Source organism: Myodes glareolus, chromosome 7 (genome assembly GCF_982192425.1).
Source record: "Myodes glareolus chromosome 7, mMyoGla1.1, whole genome shotgun sequence".
Lineage (NCBI taxonomy): Eukaryota > Metazoa > Chordata > Mammalia > Rodentia > Cricetidae > Myodes > Myodes glareolus.
The window spans coordinates 24,264,783-24,289,605 of NC_142032.1; the positions used below are offsets into that span (position 1 = coordinate 24,264,783).

At 45.4% G+C, this 24,823-nt stretch overlaps 1 protein-coding gene across 3 annotated transcripts in view; it reads left to right on the forward strand.

Moving 5' to 3' along the window:
- The window catches only part of Myof (myoferlin), a 147,917-nt gene that overhangs the window by 44,415 nt on the left and 78,679 nt on the right, over nucleotides 1-24,823 (forward strand). For 2 of the 3 annotated variants that reach the window (XM_087907939.1, XM_087907941.1), the window contains exons 4-15: nucleotides 4,985-5,093; nucleotides 8,129-8,216; nucleotides 15,333-15,496; nucleotides 16,067-16,195; nucleotides 17,714-17,776; nucleotides 17,866-17,916; nucleotides 18,942-18,972; nucleotides 19,445-19,560; nucleotides 20,388-20,514; nucleotides 22,715-22,818; nucleotides 24,047-24,115; nucleotides 24,215-24,258. In XM_087907939.1, coding sequence (XP_087764065.1) covers nucleotides 4,985-5,093; nucleotides 8,129-8,216; nucleotides 15,333-15,496; nucleotides 16,067-16,195; nucleotides 17,714-17,776; nucleotides 17,866-17,916; nucleotides 18,942-18,972; nucleotides 19,445-19,560; nucleotides 20,388-20,514; nucleotides 22,715-22,818; nucleotides 24,047-24,115; nucleotides 24,215-24,258 — 1,095 coding nt within the window. The remainder of the gene's footprint in view (nucleotides 1-4,984; nucleotides 5,094-8,128; nucleotides 8,217-15,332; nucleotides 15,497-16,066; nucleotides 16,196-17,713; nucleotides 17,777-17,865; nucleotides 17,917-18,941; nucleotides 18,973-19,444; nucleotides 19,561-20,387; nucleotides 20,515-22,714; nucleotides 22,819-24,046; nucleotides 24,116-24,214; nucleotides 24,259-24,823) is intronic. The other variant, XM_087907940.1, reaches the window with a different exon arrangement.

Below are 24,823 nucleotides of genomic sequence, written 5' to 3' on the forward strand. Positions count from 1 at the left end.
ACCCTTAGGAACTACTTAGGCTCATATGCATAAGCCCAGCCAGTGAAATGGTTCATGTCTGTTCATTCGTTTGCTAATAATGCAGTGCCTCAAAGAATGGAGGGCCTAAGGCGAGGCCTCAGAAGGAACTGGAATCCAACGGTTGGGCCTACAGTAGCAATTTTTCCCCACCTGGTGACTTTGTCCTCCAGGACACTGGGCAATGCATCTGGTGGTCACAGCTGAAGGCACTGTCCTGGGCATCATCGAGTGGGTGGAGGTCAGGGGTTCGGCTGCATGTCTGACGAAGGGCAGGACAGACATAGTCTCAGGTTCAAAATGTCATTAGTGTCAAGAATTAGGATGCTGGCCCAACCCCTCATCAGGCCTTTTTCCACATGACCTGGGCATGGCCCCCTGCCCTGTTCTCAGATTTGTTTACTACTGATAAGAGGCTCAGGTCATTCTAGCTGTAACTGGCTTTACCAAAAACAAATCAGTACTTGTTCAAATATGTGATGTCATTCTCTTAATCATAGAACTGTACCATGAATCATGAACCGTGAAGGATAACGTTTGTTCCCCTGTCTGCCAGGTGAACACCATATTTAGGCAAATCCAGACAGATTTTCTATAAAAGAAGGAAAAATACATATTTTATTATGTGTGTGTGTGTGAGTGCCTGTGGTGTGTGTGTATGTGTATGGTGTGAGTGTGTGTACGTGTGTGTATGGTATCAGTGCCTGTAGGGGATGTTTACATGGTGTTTATTCCTATAGGGTGTGTATGTGTATGTTCGAGTGGATGGTGTGAGTGTTTGTGATATGTGTGTGTATATGTGTATATACTCATACATATGTATGAGTGAGTGTGTGTGTGAGTGTCTGTGATGTGTGTGTATGTGAGTGTGTGTGTGTGTGTGTATGTGGAAAGAGAGAGAGAGCCTGTGATATGTGGCCCTATGCACATCCACTGTGCAGAGTGGAGGCCAGAGGACACCTGTGGGAGTGGCTCTCACTTTTCCCCTCCTTAAGGGAGGGTCTCTCTTGGTTTTTGTCCCATCTCCATGGACCACAGGCTAGCTGGCCCCCAAGCCTCTGTCCATGCCTCCCACCTGCAGGCAGGAGTGCTGAAATTATAGATGTGTCTACTACACCTGGCTCTTAACAAGGGTCCTGGGGATCAAATTCAGGTCACCGGACTTGCACAACATGCAAGCACTCTTAAACTCTGAGTCAGCTCCCCAACCCTCCCAGGCGACTTTTAAGCTATTTTTAATGATTTTCTTAAATTTTTGAACTTGTAATTTTAATTTTTTGCGTATGTGTGAGTGATGATCGTGTGCACAGATGGACTCGTGTGAGAAGGTCAAAGGTTAACCTTGGGTGTCACTCCCTGGGAGCCAGCTACAGTTTTGGAGATAAGATATCGTTCTCACGGACACCTAGGGTACTTGGTTAGGCTGGGCTGGCTGACCAGCAAGCCTCAGGGACCCCAACCTCATCTCTATCTTCTCAGCAGTGGATTACAAGTGTGTACTTCAACATAAAGCTCTTTAAACTCGGGTCCTTGTGCATTGGCAGCAAACATTTTACTGACCTCAGCCCCCCATTTCATTATTCTTAAAATATCAGTTTGGTCCACGCCATGACTGATTGCCATATTTAAAAACCATGAGTCAAAACTCTCCTCGGGTTTCTGTGAGAGTTTGAGAGTGTGGTGGAAATAGTAGGGCTGTCATCTTGTGTTGTGGGGTAACAGTCTTGTCTGGTGGAGGTGGAGCGAGGTGTGTATCTCTGTCTTCATCATGTTAGAGAAATCAAACCCAAGCAAGGAGAAACAATGCTCCAAGTATATTAATCATTGTTTTAATATGCTAATATTCCTTAAGGTACTGTGTAAAGTTCCCGTAAGTTCTCAGCATTGTTTGGTAGACCTGACTGCTGTATGGACCCACAAGTGAAAAGCTCGCCCATCCTTCTGGAGGAAATGTCGTTCATCTTGCTGCCTAGCAGCAGGCTGTCTTGTGCTGTATCAGAGAAAGATGAGAATCTGTGATGGTTTTTCTATGCTGAGAGTTGTATGTACACGCAGCTCTGTATCACAACATATACTCTTCCAAGAAACCATGGGCACATAGGCCAAATTACTGGGCAAACTGTGTGAAGCTGCCTTGATGCTCCTGTGCAATAAAATCTTCCGTTCCCAGAGTAAGACAGCTCAATACCCAAAGTTACTAAAGTGTGGAGGGCCACAGATCCTACAGTCTGAAGTCTGCGAACATGGATGTACGTGTGTCACTCCAAGAATGATGTGCCTGCCCCACCACCAGAACTTCAAAAATGACATGTCCACGCCGACCTTAGTCTTCACTTCTGGTTTTGTTTCTGGTGGGGCAAGAGATTGAACCCAAGACCTTGAGTGTCATAAGCAGGAGCTGCATACTCCAAACCTACTTCCTGGTTTTTGAAGAAACTTAATACATTCTAAGAGGAAACAGTTTTCTACAAAATCAACTTTTCTGACTTTTGCTTATGCCTAAGAGTACACTTTGCCTAGAGTTACACAAAAATAATCAACCAGTCTCTCCACCATGTGCTGGTTTTTTTTTTTTGAGACTGAGTCTTACTATGTAGTCCAGACTAGCTTTGGACCCTTGATTCCCCCGTCTCTATCTCCTGGGTGCTTAGATTACAAGTGTATACTGCCATGCTTGGCTTATGTTGATATGCATATACTGCATACACATATACTCATATATACATACATATGCATACATACACATGGTGGTACATGCTAGTACTGCCAGCACTGAGAATACAAAAGTAGAAGGAGTATGAGTTCGTGATCAGCCTAGGCTATGTAGTAAGTTCAAGTACATCCTGAGTTACTCAGTAAACCCCTGTGTCTTACATTCTTTTCTATTTCTATGACAAAGTGTCATGACCAAGGAGACTTAAAAAAATAAAACATGGATTGGGCTTACAGTTTAGACAATAGTGGAGCAAAGACAAGACATCAGGAACTGCTGAGATTTCATATCCTGTCCACAGCAAGAGGGAGAGGGCAGTGCACACTAGAGGTGACAAGTCCTTTGAAACCTCAACACTCAGCCCCAGGGACACATCTCTTCTAATATGACCCAACCCTTAATCCTTCCCAAACAGTTCCACCAGCCAGGGGTCATGTATTCAAACATACGTGCCTATAGAGACCATTCTCATCCAAACTACACACCCTGTCTCCAGAACCAAACAGAATGAACATAACTATGATTTTTGGCTTGGAGATATAGCTCAGTGGGTTGGGTGCTTCTCTAGCACCACCTAAGACCACGCCTAGCACCATAAGCACAAAAATCATGTCCTCCATTGCTTAGGGTTTGGTGCTTAGTTTTCTATTTTAATGTTAGTAATGTTCTGTTCTATAACATTGCTTCCTACTAATGAGTCACTGCAAACATCAGCGAGCTGTAAATAACTGGACATCCCTCTTCCTATTTCTCTATCCCCTTTCTCAGTCTGCACATTGAAATGAAAGCCCCCAGGTTCTGTGCCTCTCTGGTCCCCTCCTCCACCCACATTTCAGGTCCCATCCTCCAAGTTACAGACAATTTTCCAAGGGTTCCTTTCCCCTTTAAACACTTTAATACTAACTCCCCGAGAGTGTGTGTTCTATATATTTAAAAAAGCCTTTTAAAATAGACCTTAATTATATAAAAATTTCAGCTATTCATTCGCAGCACCTGTAGACTTACTCACTCTTTCCAATCATCCCACAAAGACCTTTAAGCGCCTGCCATAGTCCAGACAACGGGCTGAGCAAAACAGAAGCAGCCAGTGTGCCCAGGGAGCAGATGCGAGGGACAAGCACACCGTGTACTTTTCCGCCCACTAGACTTGTGCAACAGGGAACCAAAGAGGCAGTGACAGAGAGCTGCAGTGATTGCTGGGACCAGGAAGAGAATGCACAGAGTACATCCTCCTTCCCATGCTGCAGCAGAGGGTATGGGCTAGCCAGCGAGTCAGCCTGTCTGTAAGACTGACCCCAGCAGCCTAGACTGGACGTGACTATCCGAGAAGGTTGACACGGGGAAGTGCTGTCCAGTGGGCCGTGTCCGGGTCCTTTTCAGTCCCCATGACAGAGGACTGCTTCCCTTGGTTACTGAGGTTTTTCTTACATCTCTCTTTCTGGAGTCTGGAGGGCTGTATTCAGTTGTCCCCCACCCCCACCCCCCATTCACGACAGTCAGAATTTCATGTTTTAGTTTGACTCCCTGATGACCTTGTCATGGAGAAGTCACGCGTGTTCTGTTCGCTGTGAAATACTCTGGCCCACATTTGATATGTTGTGGTTTTTTTAATACGATGTTATGGGTCAAAGCCTGGACCCTGGTGGCCCTAACAAGCTAGGCTCAGCTATCTGCCCTCAGGAAGTCGATTGGAGAGAGACCTAGCAGCAAAAGGCAGAGAAAGGAAGATTATTTGATGTGGCCACACTAGGGAGAGTAACAGAAGTGAACTGCATCACCGCCCCCCCAGTCCATCTTTGGGGTCCAGATTTGTGGTTTATGTTAGTAGGGGGCAATAGGTACACAGAACTAAGTAGGTCCTGATCAAGTGGTGTGGTCCCCACCCATTGGCGACCTATCCTCGCTAATCTCCCACAAATTCCTCTTCTGGCTGATACATTTTAACTTTTTTCTTCTAGCAGGAGTCACCCTAGGGGAATTCCAATTTCTTGAGAACCATTGTTTCAATAGTCTGAGAGCCAAAGGCAGGGTGCATTCCTGCCAAGGCGGTTACTGGCTGAGTAGATGTGAGGACACCGAGTGGCCTAAGGGTCCGTGGACGCACGCCCCCACTAAGTGGCCTAAGGGTCCATGGACGCACGCCCCCACCGAGTGGCCTAAGGGTCCGTGGCGCATGCCCCCACCGAGTGGCCTAGGGTCCGCGGACGCATGCCCCCACTGAGGTTGCTGTGTGCTTTCTTGTCTCCTCTGCAGATTAATCGGCACCGCGACTGTCTCCCTGAAGGACCTGACCGGGGACCAGAACAGATCTTCACCCTACAAACAGATCCCCCTGCTAAATGAAAAGGGACAAGACACTGGGGTGAGCTCTCTACTCAGTGGAAAGACAAAATAGGATGGTTGAGTAAATACTCACTTAGGAAAGACTTGACAATCTCTACCCAAAACACTGGAAACCTGGTTTCATGATAAATGGATCCATTTGCCAATTATTTGGACCTTAATTCTCAGTCACAGAGTCAGCAAATTTGAGATTTCATTTGATTTGACAGACCTTTATATGGTAAGCTGGACCCCTCTGGAGGTAGCTCAGTGCTATCCATGTGGGTGTTGGCGTTTGAGTGGTTGCCGTTAACTCTGGGTAGCTTTGATAACACAGCAGACAAACAGAAGGTTTTTGTTACCGTCTGTGTTAAGACAGTAATGTCATGGCCACTGTCACCACACGGGTTTCCGACTACTTTCCGATCCCAGCCCCTCTATGTACGTATATATTGGCTAACGTAAAACCAAAATTCAAAGCAGAGTGTGGTGGTGCACACCTTTCATCCCAGCAATCAGGAGACTGAGGCAGGCTGACCTCTGTGAGGTTAGCCTGATCTACATAGCGGATTCCAGATCAGCCATGGATACACAATGAGATCCCATGTTAAAAAAAAAAAAAAAGAAGGGCTGGAGAGATGTCTCAGAGGTTAAGAGCATTGCCTGCTCTTCCAAAGGTCCTGAGTTCAATTCCCAGCAACCACATGGTGACTCACAACCATCTGTAATGGGGTCTGGTGCCCTCTTCTGGCCTGCAGACATACATACAGACAGAATATTGTGTATGTAATAAATAAATAAATGTAAAAAAAAAGAATTATTCAAGTGTGTTTCACTCAAGCAACTCAGGTTTAGAAGCTACATGACTAAGAAGTCTTCAAACACTCTCATGCTCAGCCCATGACTTCTAACCCCTTTATTTTCCAACCAATTTATTTTGCTCCTGAACCTGAGCATTTTATACTAGAGGCATCACTGTAAGCCTTGTCACAGCCGAGGCCTCTCGGGACCCAGGGGAGACGATGCCAATGTGGCTGTGCTGATCCCTGGGGCTATTGGCTCGTCTTGAGTCAGGTTTATGATCATAACATGTGCACCCAAAATGCCCTCTGCCATCTCACTACAGAGAGAAATGATACTAAGGATACTAAGGCAAGGCGGGATGTCTGTATTTCTTTTTTTTTTTTTTTTTTTGGCTTGCTAGTGTTTTTAAAAAGCTTAGAAGAGACAGTGAGAGAGTTCATGGACTATCCAAAGCAGCAGAAGTGTTAGGACTGAGATGAACATCTCTCCTCCCCTCCCCCCCACCTGGGATATCTTCATCCCTACTGAAATTCCTAAGTATCCCTAGGAATACTGAGGCAATTGAACCACAGCGTGTAAACCAGCAATCTGGGGATGAATCACCATGGGCTCCGCTGGGTTTTAAAAGTACAATTTCTCTTGTTAAGCTTGAGTCCCATGGTGCCGGCACACATAGCCTTCATGCTGAGCCTTGGTCTGTGGAAAAAGTAGCCATCGATGCTGCACTTGTGACTGCTGGCTTGACATGGAATTGTGGGTGTCCCCAGGCCAGTCTCAGGCACCGAATGTGCTGATCCATGAGTAAACACTCACTGATGAACAGACAAGAAAAAAACAGGAGCAATACAGATATGTGTCTATGCATGCACACATGAGAGTCACTAGCCATAGCAAGCCTGTAAATGAAGGAAGAAAGGTTCACTTAGATTTAGACTTCAGAAAAATAACTAATAATTCTAGCATTAATATGTTCTAAATACTAGAATATCTTATTCTTTATTTTATCTTCTTTAATTTTTTTTTTTCCAACACAGGGTTTCTCTGTGTAACAGCCCTGGCTGTCCTGGAAGTCTCTTGTAGACCAGGCTGGCTTTGAACTAAAATCTCTTTTTTAACCTTTATTTTTATTTTGTGTATATGACTGCTTTGCCTGTATGTGTCTCTGTGTAACATGTGCATACAGTGACCACAGAGACCAGAGAAGGTATCCGATCACCCGAGACTGAATTTACAGAGCTACCGTGTGGGTCCTGGGAATCAAATGTCAGTCCTCTGCAAGAATAGTTGGTGCTCTTAACCACTGAGCTACCTCTCCAGCCCCTGCGTTTTATCTTCTAACCTGACATGTGTCTTGGGGTAGTGGATGGAGGTGGAGAACCCTCCTTTGCAAAGGACTTCCTTAACTTTCAAGTTTGTCTTTCCTTGCTTTGGGTATTTAAAATGCCTTTCTTTTAGCAAACGATTGTGGTAGTCAACAGGCAAGTGTTTGGTGAAATAAAAGTTAGCAACTCGTCCTCAAGGTTGAGGTGAGGCTCAGGGGAAGACCAGTTTTCTAGCATATGCAGGGCCCTGGCTCCCATCAGTGCAACTGAAGGGAAGGGGGCAATTACAAATTTTTTTCCTAGCAAACTTTTTTGAAGACTTGTAGGTTCATGAAATATAAAGACATAAGCTTTGCTTTGGTGCCCTTTTTGTTTGATTCCTAGGTGTCTTGGGATCACAGTTAACACGGGAGGGATGACAATTATGTTTAACTTTATGATTTGTGCATTTGTCTTTAATCAGGCTCAGTTTCCCCTTTCATTCTATCTTAGGATTATGCTATTATGCACCTTCTTGCTAGTTACTTAAACTTCTTTCCTGGAGAGAAGTATAAAAACAAATCTCAACCATCAGTATTCATGAGCAGCAAGTGAAGTAAGCGTTCTAGATGAGCATGTCCATTGGTAATTCTATGAGCAGAGGCCATCTCCAGTGCAGAGCAGGAGCTAGCTGCAAGTCACACATGCTTCTTACTGCTTTACTTCAGCCAGTGAGGTTGCCCTTGGCAACCTGTGACAAAGCAGCTTCTTTCTCACCCTCCCCTGGCTCACGGGGTTGGGAGGGGGGAGATAGGAATAGTCCAATGTGACATCACCCTCACCACCTCTCCTGTCTCACTTTCTTGGCCAGTCCTCCCAAGACGGCTACCCCTACTGAATTGTTCATGCTGCACATATAATGTTCTTTCCCTCGCACTAATGCTCTGTGCAATGGGTTCTTTCTATTCAGGCCACCATTGACCTGGTGATCGGCTATAACCCACCTTCGGCGCCACATCCTAATGACCTGAGCGGGACCAATGTGTCAGGCATGGGTGGTAAGTTGGCCTTCCTGATGACCCAAGGAGAATCAGCTAAAGCATGCAGAGTCTCAAAAGAAACTGCCTTTTCAGTGCCCATAGCCTGCCCACCAGACAGGTGCAGTTCTTTACAAAAATGCCCTTCCAGTAGAGGGGAGACTGAGCAACTCCCGTGGTGAGCATTCTCACAGCGCTCATCCAGTCCGCACAGACGGCAGCACCACTACGGAGCTGCCTCAGCTTTGTGGTTTCCGCTGGATACCGTGTGCCAGGCTGTGAGATTCAAGAGCAGTTTCTCTGCTCTCCTCCATATGCCATGGCTCCCACAGGTGTGACTGATGGAACGTGTTCTCAACCACTTGCCCTCGGCCTTTCTTTCTCTGAGCTCTGGTCCTCTTTCCTCCCCCAAACACTCACTCTGTCTTCTAGCCAATTGTTCCTCAGCACAAGCCACTTGTCCTCCTGGGTCATTTTGTCATCAGACATCACTCAGACAGGGGCAGCCTGGGGCCTCTGGGAAGGGGTTCAAGCTCAGGTAGAGGGAAGGTCTATAACACAATCCAGTCTTTCACAAGGCTGAGTTTGACTTTTCCTTGATGTTTTCTCTGGGATGACAGTGGAACTGAAAACAAGTTTTATCCCAGTGAAGTGGGAAGGTTTTCAGAACAAGCAGTTTATTAAACTCTCTAAGGTGGAGGGAGATTTTTGTCTCTTTAGATTGGCCCTAGGAGCCTAAATTACTCTGTGCACAAAAGTGATTTCCCCAGAGTGGTGGGCTCTGCTTTCTTAGAAGTGACGGACCCTCACAAGGAAGACCACCCCCACCCCCTGCTGCCACCAAGGCTCCCTTTCCCTAGGCTGTTTCTTTTTTAGAGGGGAGGGGTTGAGACAGGGTTTATCTGTATAGCAGTCCTGGCTGGTCTGTAACTAGCTTTGTAGACCAGGCTGGCCTAGAACTCAATGAGATCCACCTGCCTCTGCCTCCTGAGTGCTGGGATTAAAGGCTTGCGCCACCACTGCCTGGCCTGAGACTCTTAGTTCTTGGAGTGATGTTATCTGTGGAAGCCTGGTCCTGGTAGCACTGTAGACTGGAGAGTCTACCCAGGCCCAAGAAGCTGCGTCCTGACAGCTCAATGGCTGGCCCTGGGCAATCACGTGCCAGGTCTCCTACAAAGGTTCCCACCATCCTGATCAGCCTGCTAGGCTGGTCTGAGATGGAGATGAACCAGCACTTAGGTCCCTTGGATTGGGGTTTTAAAGACATCACTACGCACTATACTACCAAAGAGCAGGCTGGGTCATGGACAATGTAAGTATAATATGACAAGATGAAATGTCTTGGTTTAGAAAAGAAGCTGATTCCCTCATCTGAGAGTGTGGATTCTCTCTCCACATATAAAATGATTCCTCACCAAGGCTGGGTCGGGGTGACGTTCAGAATGCTGGCTTCACAATCAGGCGGAAAGTCACTTTTTTGAGAATATTCAAAAAAGGGAAGGAAGACAGAAAGAGGGGAAGGGAGTGGGGAAAGAAAACTAATTTTTGGAAGACAAGACCACACTGCCAGTCTCAGTACTGCACACCTTAATGGCATGCGCAGGACGTCTGGTCTAGAATTATTACCCCTTGCTCCCCTTAACTTACATAGCTATTTTTAATTTTTTTTGTAATTTTAACATGTTATCTTTTTTGAATACAAAAGAAGTATCTGCTTATTAAAATACAAGCATTGCAGAAAGGACCTCAGAAGACATAGGAAGAAAAAACAAACCCTCATTCCCCTAAAATATATCTACCAGCAGCTACTACCAGTGATGAGTGCTGCTAAAAACATCTCCTCACACAGCGGCTGCTGCACACAGTGTGACATCTTAACAATAGAACAATGCTAAGATGGGCAGAGAACGCCCTCTGCAAGTTGAGGAAACTGGTTATTACCATTGACCAAGGAACTCTGCCGGAGCTCCCTTTGAAGGATGCTTTCGATGAGCCCTTATGTCAAAGTGAGAGATGTAGCACCTGGGGCATTGGTGGTTGACTGGCAGTATGCTGTGTCAAAGACGTCCCCTTCACTGGCCACCTTGGAAGCTGGCCCTCTAACAAAAAGATGGGCTATAGGCTTTGCAGCCAGGAAATTTGTTACCATGGCAACTTGTCCACCTTCTGCCAGTCAGCTTGACTGGAGTGTACATTTCTGTTACCAGAATGAGCTATTTTTAAAACCTCACATCTATTTTTAAAGAACCATCTGTCAAATGTATGTTTTACCCAGCTAAAGAAAAGAAAAAATTCATTCATAGCCTGACTCCAGTAGTTCAAATTTATATCGTTTCATGAACAATAAAGCACTTTTACTTGGAGGTAAATTTGATCTACTTCAGAAAAGCAATTACTGATACCTGTGCGTGTTGCTTGCAGAGATGAGTAAGGCAGTGCTTGACCACAAGGAGCTCACAGTCAATACAAAGATAAGATATAAACTGAGTAACAACAGCCCAGTCAAGGTGATAAATTCTTCTTCAAAAATGAACCAAACAGGGGCTAGAGAGACGGCTCAGTGGTTGAAGAGCACCGGCTGCTCCAGAGGACAAGGGTTCAATTCTTAGCACCCACAAGCCAGCTCTCAGTGATCTGTAACTCCAGTTCCAGGGGATCCAATGTCTTCTTCTGGCTTTCTCTAGCTCTGCAATGAACATGGCGCACAGTTGTATACACAGACAAAACACCCAAATGCACAAAAGAAAATGAAAGCCACTTTTTAAAGGAGCCCAACAAATCAGTGCCCGTGTATCCCATCATCTTCTGTCGACAGGCCCATGAGGTAGTGTGTCCTACGCTGTGCTAGCAAAGGCAGATGTGTTTCTCTCACTAAGTACTTTTCTTCAGTAGTACGTGTGTGTGTGTGTGTGTGTGTGTGTGTACCAGAATCATGTCAGCAGTTTCTTGGGGGTACACTTATCCGAGAGTTGGGTGTAAGGATATTGGACATCTCACAGCAGCAAACAGTTATATAACTTCTAACAACAACAGTAAAGAAAGACAAAAGAAACCCAGAAATATTGTAATTAGACATCCTGCTGCTATGTTACCCTTTTGGGCTTCGAAGCTTCCTTTTTTATGTTCTATAGTATTTTTTTAGTATAATTCCTTTTAAAGATCTATTTATTGGGCTGGAGAAATGGCTCAGAAGTTAAGAGCACTGGCTACACTTCCAAAGGTCCTGAGTTCAATTCCCAGCAACCACATGATGGCTCACAACTTCTGTCATGAGATCTTGTTCCCTCTTCTGGTCTGCAGGGACTTATGCAGGCAGAACCCTGTATACTTAATGAATAAATATTTTTTTAAAAATATCATTTATTTCTGTATTTTATGTATTTGAGTACTTCATGAATGTCTACAGGCCAGAAGAGGACAACATATCTCATTACAGATGTTGTGAGCCACCATGTGGTTGCTGGGAATTGAACTCAGGACCTCTGGAAGAGCAATCAGTGCTCTTAACCACTTAGCTATCTCTCCAGCCCCTCTCTGTTATAATTTTTAACTTACTCTGAAGATACTGTTCTGGTTTACAATGACCTTTGTTTCAAAATCATGAGATTCTGCCTTGACCACTACAGATACCTAGCTAAACTTCATCATAAGAAGCCAGATTAATATCACAGACGAAGAAAGTCGGCATAGTGGAATGGGAAAAATGATAAATATTGACCAAAGGAGTGGCAGGAAAGAGACTATTCTAGAAAGGCCTTTTTATTGGGAACAGAAAGGATTAAGTGGGTGCTTAGGCACAAAGGACTAGTGGAGAAAAGGTCTGTGTGCCCTGGGATGAAGGCCTGGGTGACTGGGCTAGGGCTCTTTCTCAGTGCCATCCCTAGGCAGCCCTGTCTACACTGGGAACTCTCTCCCTCCCCAGCAGTGTAAGGGCAGCGGATGGCCTGCAGATACGGTGCCATCTGTGCTATCTTCTGCTTAGTGGAGAAAGTGCGTGAGGAGAAGAGCAGGCTGTATGGAAGGCGCACAGTGGTTGGCACCTATGGAGAAAGGGGCAGTTCGGATGCCAGAGGCTAATGTGCTCAGGCGTCTGACCGTGGCCAGCTTGTCTGTGGTGGGTAGGAAACGGTACCTGTTACCAGGACTGCACATAATGGTGGTCTTCAGAAATACTATTGTTGAGTTTCTAAAAAGAAGATAATTCATTTTGGTATTGGGCAGACTCGTGTGGTTGAGTTGCTGGCGTTATGATGGTGGACCAGTCCCAAGTATCAATGGAAACATCCCTGGTAGGGTAAGGCTCACACAAGGAGCTACTAGCATTTGGGAAGGGCACAGGTGATCAAAGCTTGTGAGGATTTGACCTAGGAATATTGTTAGGAAGCAGGGTGGCATTTGCACGGGGTCACAGCTAGATGGGGACACGAGGACTCTGAGCTGCAATGACTCAGCAGATCTGATTCTGAGCATTGATGCATCCATTTTTGGGTTGTCAGTCTTTCTGATCCTCTAATTCCCTGCACCATCAGGAGCCTGGATTAAATGACACATAGGGGCTCTAACCAGTAAGTTCTATTTGCTGTTGTTTTAAGCAGGGTTCCACTGTAGCCCAGGCTGGCCTGGAATCTGCTATGTAGTTGAGACCAATTTTAAATAGCAAGAGGAGATAAGGGTCATTTAAGTGTGCTAGTTGGTCTGAAGTTGGGAGTCGGTTATTTCAAGAGAGAATACACATTAGTAGGATGGTTGATTTGTAGTTGAAAAAAAATGGAGAAATTTGCATTGAGGATTTGTTATCTCACTGAAATAAGCAGGATCATTAATGGAGAATGAAACTTTCCGGGTAAAAATAACTGCTAGGTGCTGGAGGCTGGGAGCGTAGCTTGGTGGTGGGATGCTTGCCTAGCTTGTGCAATATCCTGGGCATATTCTCAACAATACGAAAGGTAGGAGTTGGGAAAGATGAACCAATTTGACCTTCGTGGCTTATAGGGGCCCTCTCAGGTCAGGATCCAAGCAAGCCTTGTCTTAGAAATGTTGGAGCTAGCCAGGCCACCCTAGATGTCCACTTCAGGTTTGTGAGGCCAGTTGAGGCAGTGTGTACCTTTCTCAGCTGGGCTGAGCTGTCTAGGAGCAGAGGCAGAAGAAGTATAAAGTTGAACAAGCACGTGGGAATGATGCATAAGAGGAGGAGATGGGTTGAAGGGTGCGAAGGGCAACCACAATGTTAGATCACAGGCTCCAGAACCTAGGAGACTACAGAAGGAACCAGGGGAATGCCAGGCAGGCCGCTGGTGTGGGTGGTATGGACTGGGGCTGCTTGTGTAGAGAAGTAGCTAAGCAAACTAGGAAGAATCAAAAGATGCCTTCTCTAGTGGGTTGAGTAATGCCCCCTAGAAAGTCACGTGTATGTGAAACTTCAGAACCCATCATTTGGAAATAGTGCGTGGATGTGGTTGGTTAAGATGAAGCTGTCTTGGATTACGGAAGACTCTATATCCCATGACTGGTGTCCTTAGGAGATGAAGTAAGGACACTCAGATATGCAGGGAGTTGGTCACGTGACCACAGGCAGCAGTTGGAGTGACGCCTGGCTAAGAACCTCTAGGAGCCTGTGTGGGAAGAGCTAGGAGGACTCTTTCTCAGAGTCTCCATGTGGAGACTCTGCCAACTCCTGAGATTTCTCTTCCAGCATCTGGAGCTGTCAGAGAACATTGCTTTAAACCATCCAGTTTGTAGATCTTTGTCAAGATAGTGCTGAGAAGATGCCACACCCATCCACTCGGCAGTTCCTAGCCTGGCATTGTGCTTTCTGGTCATGACAGAATCAGTCATTGTGTGTGGCCCCGGGTTACGTCCATGCCTGGGTCTCATTAGTGTGCCATGGCAGCATAGGCATTAGCATGTTGGAAGGGAAGCAGCCTGTGTAGTGGGTGTGTTCAGCAAGGCCTGAGGGTTCCCTCGTCCTTGATGGAACACTTACTGTTGTTCAGACCTGAAGGGAGAGGTTCAGAACCCAAAGGGAGAGGTTCAGAACCCAAAGGGAGATTGAACAAATGGCGCTATTTTTCGTCTTCTGGGCTTTCTTAGGTTTTATAGAGAACCAGGATTTGAAGTTTTGCCACATGTGTGTCTAGAGGTCAATGCCTGACAACTTCTTTGGCTGCTCTCAATCTTGTCCTTTAAGATGGGAGACTCTCCTTGAACCCGAGGCTCACTGAATCAGCGAGGCTGGTTAACCAGTGAGCTCCAGGGATTTGTCTGTCTCTGGCTCCCTTTGCCGAGTGAGCTATCTTCTCGCCCCCTTTTTGTCTGTTAAGAAGTGGAACGCTAAAGTTTGTCAATACATTTCAGAGATTAAGAGAATGAAGCAAGGACAGAGTTGGTTTTATTTTCTTAGGGCAAGGAAAGTTTGTAGTTGAAGGCAGGAGGAGGTTGGCAGTGAGAAGGGGCCCCTGGGGGTACCTTAGAGTTAGGAGATATCTGTGGGGTCGGACCTCAGAGACAGCAGAGGGTGGGGGCATTAACCTGCTGTGTGGGGAAAACTTTCTCCCGTGAATCCGTGAAGTGGCTGGGAGGTAAAGAAGGGACGGACGAGTGTCGAGGGAACAAACAGAAGGACAACGGGAGGACACGACTGCTGTGGCTGCCTGGCAAGAAAAGGGAAGTTTTCATCCGCCGTGAGGGCAGTCTTGGTGATCACAGCGACCATGAATTAAGAAATTGAGCAGGAGGGATCCCAGCATGACTTCTGGGTCAGTCTCTGGAGGAGGACCTGCTGCGAGAGGCGGGAGGTAGAGGTGTGTCTACAAGTTTGGTTCTCCATGGCATTTCCTTATCTCTCAAGCTGGCTCCTGAGAGGAGGGCACACTCATCAGTCAATCCAAGGCCACAATATTCTTCTCCCTGTGCTCTCTGCCGCTCTTTTGTCTCTTTGAAGGTAGTCCAACCAAAGGTCCTAATACACTATCAATGCATTTTCTTAAAGAAGCTGTGTCTAAGCCCCAGCTTGCCACTCAGAGCCACCAAAAGCTTTTTCACCTGTTACCTGGGAAACAGGACACACCCAGAAAGCCAGGGTGCTAGACAGTTGCAGGCTAAGGACCATCGCTAACTGGACCCCCTTCCATATTTCAGAAGAAGAGGAAGAAGATCAGGATGAAGACAGGGTAGATGGCATGGTCAGGGGCCCTGGGCCCAAGGGGCCCTCTGGGACACTGTCAGAGGCTCAGCTTGCTCGGAGGATCACCAGAGGAAAGAGCAGCCGGCGGATGCTGTCCAACAAGCCGCAGGACTTCCAGGTGGGAGGGCTCTGCTGCTCTGTGTGTTTGCTGTCACCCCACGGTCACTGCTGTGATGTCGAGATAGACCTAGTCCTATGCGCAGGGGTTCATCTGCTGGAAGGGATATAAGGGCATGAACCCAGAAAGGAGAGTCCTTCGAACACAAAGGGTTTAGTCAAAGAAGACAAGCTGTTCAGAGGGATGTAACGGGAACCTTCCTTCCCTTTGGAAGTAGGTGGGAGCTAATTAGCAAAGAGTAACAGCTCTGTACATGTTGAATTTTTCTTAGCGCTCAGCATGAGTTTATCACAGAGACGCTTGACAACCAGGTAAAGGGCTACAGTGCCAGAACCTAAGTCTGCCCTGCTCTTCCCAGTCTAGCGCTGAACCCTTTCTCCTGCTCAGCTGATATGGGTTGAGGAACCCAGTCATAGTTCCCATGTTGGAGATGGTCAGAGAATGCCCCTTCCAGACTGAGGGTCTCAGTACTGTAAAAAGTGCCTGCTTGGTTTCAGCCATCCTTATGGAGGATTCCTTTGCACCACACAACTGGGAGAGTTTGATAATAGCTCTGCTTTGTGCCTGCAGATCCGAGTCAGAGTGATTGAGGGCCGACAGCTATGTGGCAACAACATAAGGCCCGTGGTGAAAGTCCACATCTGTGGTCAGACACACCGAACAAGAATCAAGAGAGGGAACAATCCATTTTTTGATGAGGTGAGTGGGTGGAGAATGCGCAGCCCTGCTCGCCCAGTCTGTCCTGTTTGTACACGTCCCCTCCTCCTGCCAGTTCCACCCGGTTCACAGAGCAGGGAAACACAAGGGCTAAGGACTGGAAGGTACAGCCCAGGACTCCAGTGTAAAGCACAGAGAGAGATGTGAGAGCCATGTGGGCTTGAAGCCATCGAACTAGCATCTATTGGTTTCCGACTGTCATTCTCAGTTTCCCTGTGGGCCCCTTCATCCTGGTGATGGAACATGTGATGTCACCTGCATCCACCCTTTCTTTTTAAGAGTACAAAATGACCCTGCCACTATGTGATTCATATTTTAAGAGGTATCAAATTTTGCTTGACTACAAAAATAATTCATATTAAAGGAAAGCCACACGAGCAAACAAGGTCTTTTTTTTGTCTTTGTACTGAGAATATAGTCTGGTTCTGTTGTTTTCTATGGCAACTCAGTGATGCTTAATGCCTTACCAGTCGTCTCAGACACTGTAAAACCATAACTGGGTCTGGGCAGAAATGGTTTCCGAGTCTCTCTGAGTGTAAAAGGAGCGGCAGGCTGCATCCCACCACCCGGTTAGCTTTACCCAAAATAATTACATGGACACTGTATTCATTTAGACACTGCCTGGCCCATTATCTGTAGCCTCTTATTGGCTAACTCTCACATCTTGATTAACCCATTTCTAATAATCTGTGTACCACCACGAGGTGGTGGCTTACCGGGAAGATTCTAACCTGCATTTGTATTGGATAGGAGAAGCATGGCGACTGCCTCTCTGCCTTCTTCCCAGCATCTGTTCTGTCTACTCCACCTATCTAAATTCTGCCCTATCAAAAAGCCAAGGCAGTTTTTTTTATTAACCAATGAAAGCAACAGAAATACAGAAGGTCCTCCTACATCATCGGAGGCCAGCTGTGCTATGCCGAGGAGACACAGCTCTGAGCTTCCTGGGGCGTGAGCTTCACACTCTGCTTTCGTGCCCAGGTCTTTCCTGGTCTCTCTGTTTCCGACAGCTTCTAATCCCAGCCCCATTCAGGCTTTGTCTTTTTTCCTGTCTACATTCACAAAAAGCAACCAGTTTTTTCTCTTCTACACCCAGTCTCTTGTCTTGTGCAAATGAAGTGGGAAACCCCATTTTCTTCAAACCTGTACTTCTTAAGTCAATGACAGACAATAACACATGGATGCCTACAGATGCCAGTGACTTGGGGCTTTAGCCATGAGCTTTATCAGTCAACGCTTTCACGATGTAGGCTTTATGTTGACTGAGCTACTATGAGGAGGGCAACAGGAGTCTCCGTCTTCCTCAGAGTTTTCACAATCATCACCTCAACCAAGTCATTAACTCATATTACCAATAAAACAATTAAATGACATGGCTACCTTTTGTTTGTGTGTGAGTATGTGTGAGGCATTGAACCCAAAGTGACAAATTATCAGCATCAGATCCCCTGGACCTGAGTCACTGGCTAATATCTGAATGTGTTCTGTGTTGTTTGACAGCTATTTTTCTACAATGTGCACATCACACCTTCTGAACTCATGGATGAGATCATCAGTATCCGGGTAAGGGGATGCTGCTGCTGGGGCAGGGGAACACTGCTCACTGACCCCTGGATGAAGGCCGTCAGCTCGCCCCCTCTCTTGTCTTCCAGGTTTATAATTCCCATTCCTTGAGGGCAGATTGTCTGATGGGGGAGTTTAAGGTGAGTGGCAACTGCATACTTCTTTCAATTATGTAAAGATGAGAACTCTCAGAATACAGAAACTGATTCATAGCCAAGACTCAGGGCATACATCTTGGTGACATCTTAGGGTTCTAGGTAAAGGGCAGACACTATGATTTTTACTGCATCCTTCATGGATTTTGTCTGCCTTCAAAGTAAAACACTAATAGTTACATAACTCACCATAAGCATTGCACCTTGGTGTGTCACTGAGAGCCCTTGCCAGCTCCCATCTCTGGATAGAAGCAAAGCCATCTACAAAGGGTGTGCTTGGTGCTGGCAAAAACCTCCTAACAAGCATGCCATACTCACCAATGGCCCCAGAGCTTCGTCTGAAAATCCACTTAAGTGAAATGAGTAAAGAAAGTGAAGTTGGGCAAGAAAAGAAAACACTTTTTCAAGTTGTTCTCCCTGGGCCGATTCTTGATTGGTGCCTCAGCCGTTCTCAGAGGATGGGTTACCTTCTGAAGGGACTAGCTTCAGTCCCTGAAATGCTCAAAGGATGATCTGGGTCAGACGCACCTCCGGTCGTACTCCTGCTTGTCACCTTGGTAAAATCTCTTAACCGCCCTGATCCTCAGTGGCTTCATCTGCAAGATGGAGTCATCACTATGAAGATGTGGAAAGACATCATGGAACTGTCCGACCAGAGATTAGATTGGTACTCACATTAGGACTGACCAGAGAAGAAGGAGGGTGAGACGGGAGATGGGGCCAGGTGATGTTCTGCATGGTGACTAATGGTCCCAGTTTTCTCTGGTACTTTCAATGCTGACACTAAGAAAGTCTCAGGCAAACTGGGACATGTGGGTCGCCCTGCTTTCATGGTCTCTTCCAGCCCTACGTCATTCATTCAATAATTATTCATTAAGAGTCTTCTACATCAGGCATGGTGCTGATGCAGACTGGATGAGGTGGAAATTTAGATCTTAGAAATTCAAAAGGAAGGGTGCTGTATCCAGACACAGTGCTGTCTATTTAACCTGCTTCCATCTTTTCCCCAGATTGATGTTGGCTTTGTGTATGATGAACCTGGTAAGTAATGCCCTCCCTATCAACCTGTATCCCTGCTCCTTCTAATTCTGAAGATAATTTTAGAGTTTAAGAAAATCTCAGAGATTGAAGAACTGTCTTTTCAATGGTGGGGATCGAGTTCAGGTCTCATAAATGCTAGCAAAGAACTCGTCTTCCATAGAGGCATGCCTCCAAGTGCGTCACAAGAGCACTGTTTCTGAGATGGGGAGGGTGTTTGATGATTTTAACACTCATACATAGGTAATGTCTTGGTTTTGTGATGATCTCTTGATCTTATTAAGATCAAGTTATGAAAGTGCTACAGAGCTTGAAGATTCTTGCTTGAGTCACACCGGGATAGGAGGGTGGGACTAAGATGTTGGCAGAGTGAGAACATGAGATGCTGATAGGTGGACCTGATTGGGGACTTGAATGAAATCACAGACCTGCCAGCACATCTTCATAATGTCCCTGTCCTTTGTTCCTTTCCTAGGCCATGCAGTCATGAGGAAATGGCTTCTTCTCAATGACCCAGAAGATGCCAGCTCAGGTGCCAAAGGTTACATGAAAGTCAGCATGTTTGTCCTGGGAACCGGCGATGAACCCCCTGTGAGTTCTCATCCTCTGCCTTCTGTTGCTGAATAGAACTTAAGTGGGCTGAGACACAGAGCTCAGACTCCAGACTGTCACCCTCACCCATGAGTCCTCCGATTCCTAGAAGCTCTCCTTTTATGGTCACTGATGATCGTAGTAACTCAGATTCCTTCTCGGTGCTTCTTAGTATTTGTGAGATTTTCTTTTAGGGACCAAAGGCACTGAGTCAGGGTCTCATTTAGCCCAAGCTGGCTTCAGCTCTGGTTAGAGCTATGTAGCTAAGGTTAGCTTTGAACTTCTGATCTTCCCGACTTTACCTAATATATGCTGGGATTACAAGTGTGCACCAGAGCATCCAGGAATAAGTCTTTAATTTAAGGAATGTATTTGTGTTTAATAACTTTTTTAGATCATTAGAAAGACCTGAATTCTTCTGTACAATGGTTCCTTACCCTATCACTTCCTTCTACCCAAAGGGTTAGTGATAGTTCTGAGAAATCAGACAACAAATTAGGAACATGAATTGCCCAGAGAGAAGTCTGAACACAGGAATACACACACACACACACACACACACACACACACACACACACACGTGCGCTCGCGTGTGCACGCACACACTCACATCCTTAACATGGGTGCTCATGGGACTACAGAAGGATGCAGGAGTATTGAAACATTGATGTTGTAGAGGTTTTGAGGCTGAAGGAAAATCAGTGGGTGAACCTTTAAGCTTCAAACACTAGAGATCATAATGGGGACAGTTCTGGGCATCAATAGCTTGGTTTCTTTTGGAAATGCATCTTTTTATCTATGCAATTCTAACCATGTGTCTCTGATAGCCCGAGAAACGAGACCGTGATAATGACAGCGATGACGTGGAGAGCAACTTGTTACTTCCAGCTGGGGTGGCCCTCCGGTGGGTAACCTTCTTGCTGAAGATCTACCGAGCGGAGGACATCCCCCAGAGTACGTACTGCCCTAGTCATGCGTGGGGCTTTCAGAAGTCTTTGGGATGGCACATGTCGAACTCACTCTGAATGCTGATGGATACTCCTTCCTTGGGTTACCCCTGAAAGGCCTTCCTAGACATACTTCCATTCATCCCTCTACTTCCCGGATGCTTTCTGAAAAGCTGCTGGGCAGCCATTGCTCATCCATCTTCTTTCTTGAGTACCTGCCTTTGACCCATTCTGCTCCATCCTTTCTTCCTTCCGTGTTCTGTTTCCTTCTAAAGACTGATAGAGATGAGAAGTAGCATTTTCAACCTCCTTTTTCTATATTAAATTTAGAGTGAGTGTGTGTATGTGTGTGTGTGTGTGTGTGTGTGTGAGAGAGAGAGAGAGAGAGAGAGAGAGAGAGAGAGAGAGAACATGAAGTCAGAGGACAGCTTGTGGGAGTCCCTTCTCTCCTCCCATCATGCAGGTCTTGCAAGCAAGGGTGCAGTGAAGCCACTGAACTGGACCACTCTATAGGTAGAAAGAAGGGCTTATTGGGGATCAAATTGCCAAGCTTTCTCTTGGGGGCTAGAGAGCAGCAGGGTGGGGTCTTTGAGCTGATACAGGTTGCTCAGATTGACCCGGAACTAGATGCCTTTGCCTGAAGGTGATCTTTGAAGGTGGACTAAGGGAGGTTCCTGGTAAACAGAAACTCATCTTTAGGCCTCTGTTTACCTAGAAACGATTCTCCTATTTACATGGCCAAAGTCCTTATGTTCAGGACACTGTTACCAGAACTGTCATTTTGGGGGTCTTATTTGGATCTAACAGATCTCAAGAACTCAATTCAGATTGTAGGGCTTGGTAGAAAGTGCCTTTACCAGCTGAAACATATAACTGGCCCCTACTAACCTTTGTTTGTCCTAAAGAAAATGTTAAAGTTTTGTATCAAAAATATGTGTTTAGTATTGGACTATTAAATATAGCTTAGCAGGGACTGGGATGATGCCCAGTGGGTAAAAAATGCTGCTCTTCAAGCTTGAGATCCCCAGAACCCAGGTAAATCTGAATGTGGTGGCTTGTATGGGCTTAGTGCCCCTAAAAAGAAGAGATGCCAAGACCCCTGAAGCTGAGCAGGCCCACTAAGCTGGCATACATAGTATAGTGGCAAACAACTCAAGAAAGAGCCTGCCTCAAAAACAAGTTAGCAGATAGAGCTAGACACCCAAGGTTGTCCTCTGACTTCTACATATAAGTCAGGTCATGCATGTACCCTCACGTACAAACTATGTACACATACATCATAGGTACATATATGCACAAAACAAAGAAAAAATATTTTAAGATGTGTAGAGCAAAGTATAGTGAAGTCTCAATAACCGTGTATGTTTCTATTGTATTACGAGACATATTTAGTGAGAGGCCGAACCCTTGACAGCAGATGTCTTATGGAGATTCCTCTGGAAGGGACGAAGCCAAGCACTGATTGTCTCTGCTGCCAGTGCAGCATCACTTCTGCCTCCTCTGCTGGGCTCTGGGACACAGGACTCTTTCCCAAGTCCCCAGGTGGCAGCACAGACCACTGATGTCTTCAGGATTTCCTTCTTTTCCTCGGAAGTCTTTCCTCCTTTCAAAGTTTCCAAAAGGTTCCCGTACTATCTTTCCCTCAGAAATATCTTCAATCGATTAAATTTAGCTTCACATCATTCTTCCTACACTGGTCCATTCAACTGATCTCTGTCCAGTTTGGAATTTGATGAAACAGAGGCACTCACATGTGCAGTGTGCCGATGCGTGAGAACTATACTAATTATGAGTATATTGACTTTTCTTACATTTCTCTAAAATGTTATATTGGGCCTTCCTCTTGACCTGATACACATTCTCCAAATTGGACAAAGGCCTGAATTTGACAATTGGCTCTTACTCTAACCAAATAGATATCTGGACTCTTCTTTCTTCTATGAATGATTAGTTCCTTTTAACATAGGAATTTATCAGTTTATTTTTCAAGGCACTCTTGATTATTTTAAGACTTTGCAGGGAGAAAACAGTTCTTTCTTTCCCTCTTCCCCACTCACCCTCCCCTACTCTCACCAGAAAAGAGAATTTCCTCTGCTCCCTTGCCACCCCAGAGAACAATTCTTCTTAAATCTCTTTCAATGTGTTGTTTAACTTCATTGTTTTAAGAGAGTAGGTTTGATTTCTGCCGTGTGACCTTCCCTTTCCAGTGGACGATGCCTTCTCACAGACGGTGAAGGAAATATTTGGTGGCACTGCAGATAAGAAAAATCTTGTGGACCCATTCGTAGAAGTCTCCTTTGCTGGGAAAAAGGTTCGTATGTGATCTAAATGTGTATCTCTCTTAGAACAGACATTTAAAGTGCCATGACTTCTTTGGGGGTGAATTCCTAGTTATCTTTGGTAAGAAGCCCCTAGTCAGTGGGCCATCCTGCAGAGAGACTGGCTATTTGGATCTGGTTGTGCCAGATTTCCCGATGACATTATTTTGGAAGTGAAAAGTATACAGACTCAAATTAGAAAATTCTACCTTTCAAAGATTATAACAGTGAGAGCTACCCCTGCACTGTTCTTGTCATTTCTCAAGTTTAACTATTCCTTTAATCTTGGGCAAAATCCTCAGTCAGCTGTCCATCATTCTGCCGCTGTGATGAAATACTCTGACTAGAGCACCTTAGCGGAGGAAAGGGTTTATTTCCATTTCCAGATCAGCGCCCATCATTAAGGGCAGTCAGACAGCGATTGAAGCAGGAACTGGAAACAGAAACCACAAAGGAACACAGCTTACCTGCTCAGTCTCTGGCTGGTTCCCAGGCTCATGCTTAGTCAGCAGGGACCACCTGCTTAGGGAATGGTGCTGCCCACAGTGGACTCGGTCATCCTTCATCAATAGGATAGTTGTGGAGCACTAGTTTTACGTAGATTTGACTATGAGAACAAAGGTTTAGCTGAGTGAATGCTTTCACACCAGGGCACCATAGTGTGGGAAAAGGTATACATTTGCCCATATGAAAGAAGTTATCTCAACAAATGATTTATACACTGCTGGGATGTTGTGGAAGGTAGAAATGCCATGATATCACAAGATTTCTTCAGAATTGACAATGACTATCAAAAGACAAGTGTTCCCAAATCTCTGCAAGTCGGGTTCTCCATGTGGAGTGGAATATACTCCCGTGGGTCTGTCTATAGGTCTGTCAGCTGAACTTTTGCTGTATATAGTCTTGTGAACTTGTGACAGTACAAAGCCCTGGTTCAGTCCCTGTCACCAAGATAAAAGGGAGGGGTTGGGAGAGAGAAAAACAGAGAGGAAGGAGGAGAGAAAAAAGAGAGAGAAGGAAGGAGAGGAAAGAGAAGGAGAAAGAAAGGAGGGGGAGGAAAGGGAAGAAAGGATGGAAGAAAGGGACAGAGGAATGATGTGTAGGTTACTAAATGTATAACTAATAAGTAGACTGCTAAAGTCACAATCATAGGCACACACACGACAACTGTAGCAGTTAGAAATGTGACTACCTACTGTTTTTCTTTGGTGATTTTTGCAGGTTTGCACAAATATAATTGAGAAAAATGCAAACCCCGAATGGAATCAAATTGTCAATCTTCAGATCAAGGTTTGACTTTCTTTTCTTCCATAAAAACTAAGAATATTGATTCCATTAGTTAGTGAATAAGTGGAGAAATAACTGCCTTTTTCTCTTTCACTTCAACAGTTTCCCTCCATGTGTGAAAAAATAAAACTAACAGTATATGACTGGTGAGTTGAAATGGATTCAGCATTAAGGAGCTAAACATTGGGGAGTGAGTGCATTGCTTTAGGTGACTTAATTCTCACCTTTTGGTGTATTTGCTATTCTTCCACAAGAAACCTGAACCTGGAACTGGATGGCAGGGAGTTCTTTAAAAACACAATAAAACAACAACAACAATAATAATAGTAATAATAATAATAATAGAAAAGACTTTTCAGAAAAGTTTTGGATATCTTAGTTCAGTTGTTCATAACAAAATAAGGGAGGTAGTCATCCGAAAATACTCAAAATAAGAAATTAAGGAATTTTAATTCCACCCAGCTTTCCAAAATAGATTTCAGAAAGAGAGTAAATCAATATTTAGGAAGACTCACCAAACTGTCTGAAAATAATTCTTTGTTATTCTAAGAAAGGAAAATTGATAAAGTTTCATTCCCAAAGGCCCCATTTTTTTTTTCATTAAGTCAGGCATGGTATGTGTCTGTGATCCCAAAATTTAGAAGGCTGGGGGGGGGGCATTGTGAGTTCTAGATCATCCTGGGCTACATAGTAAGACTGGGGCTCAAGAAA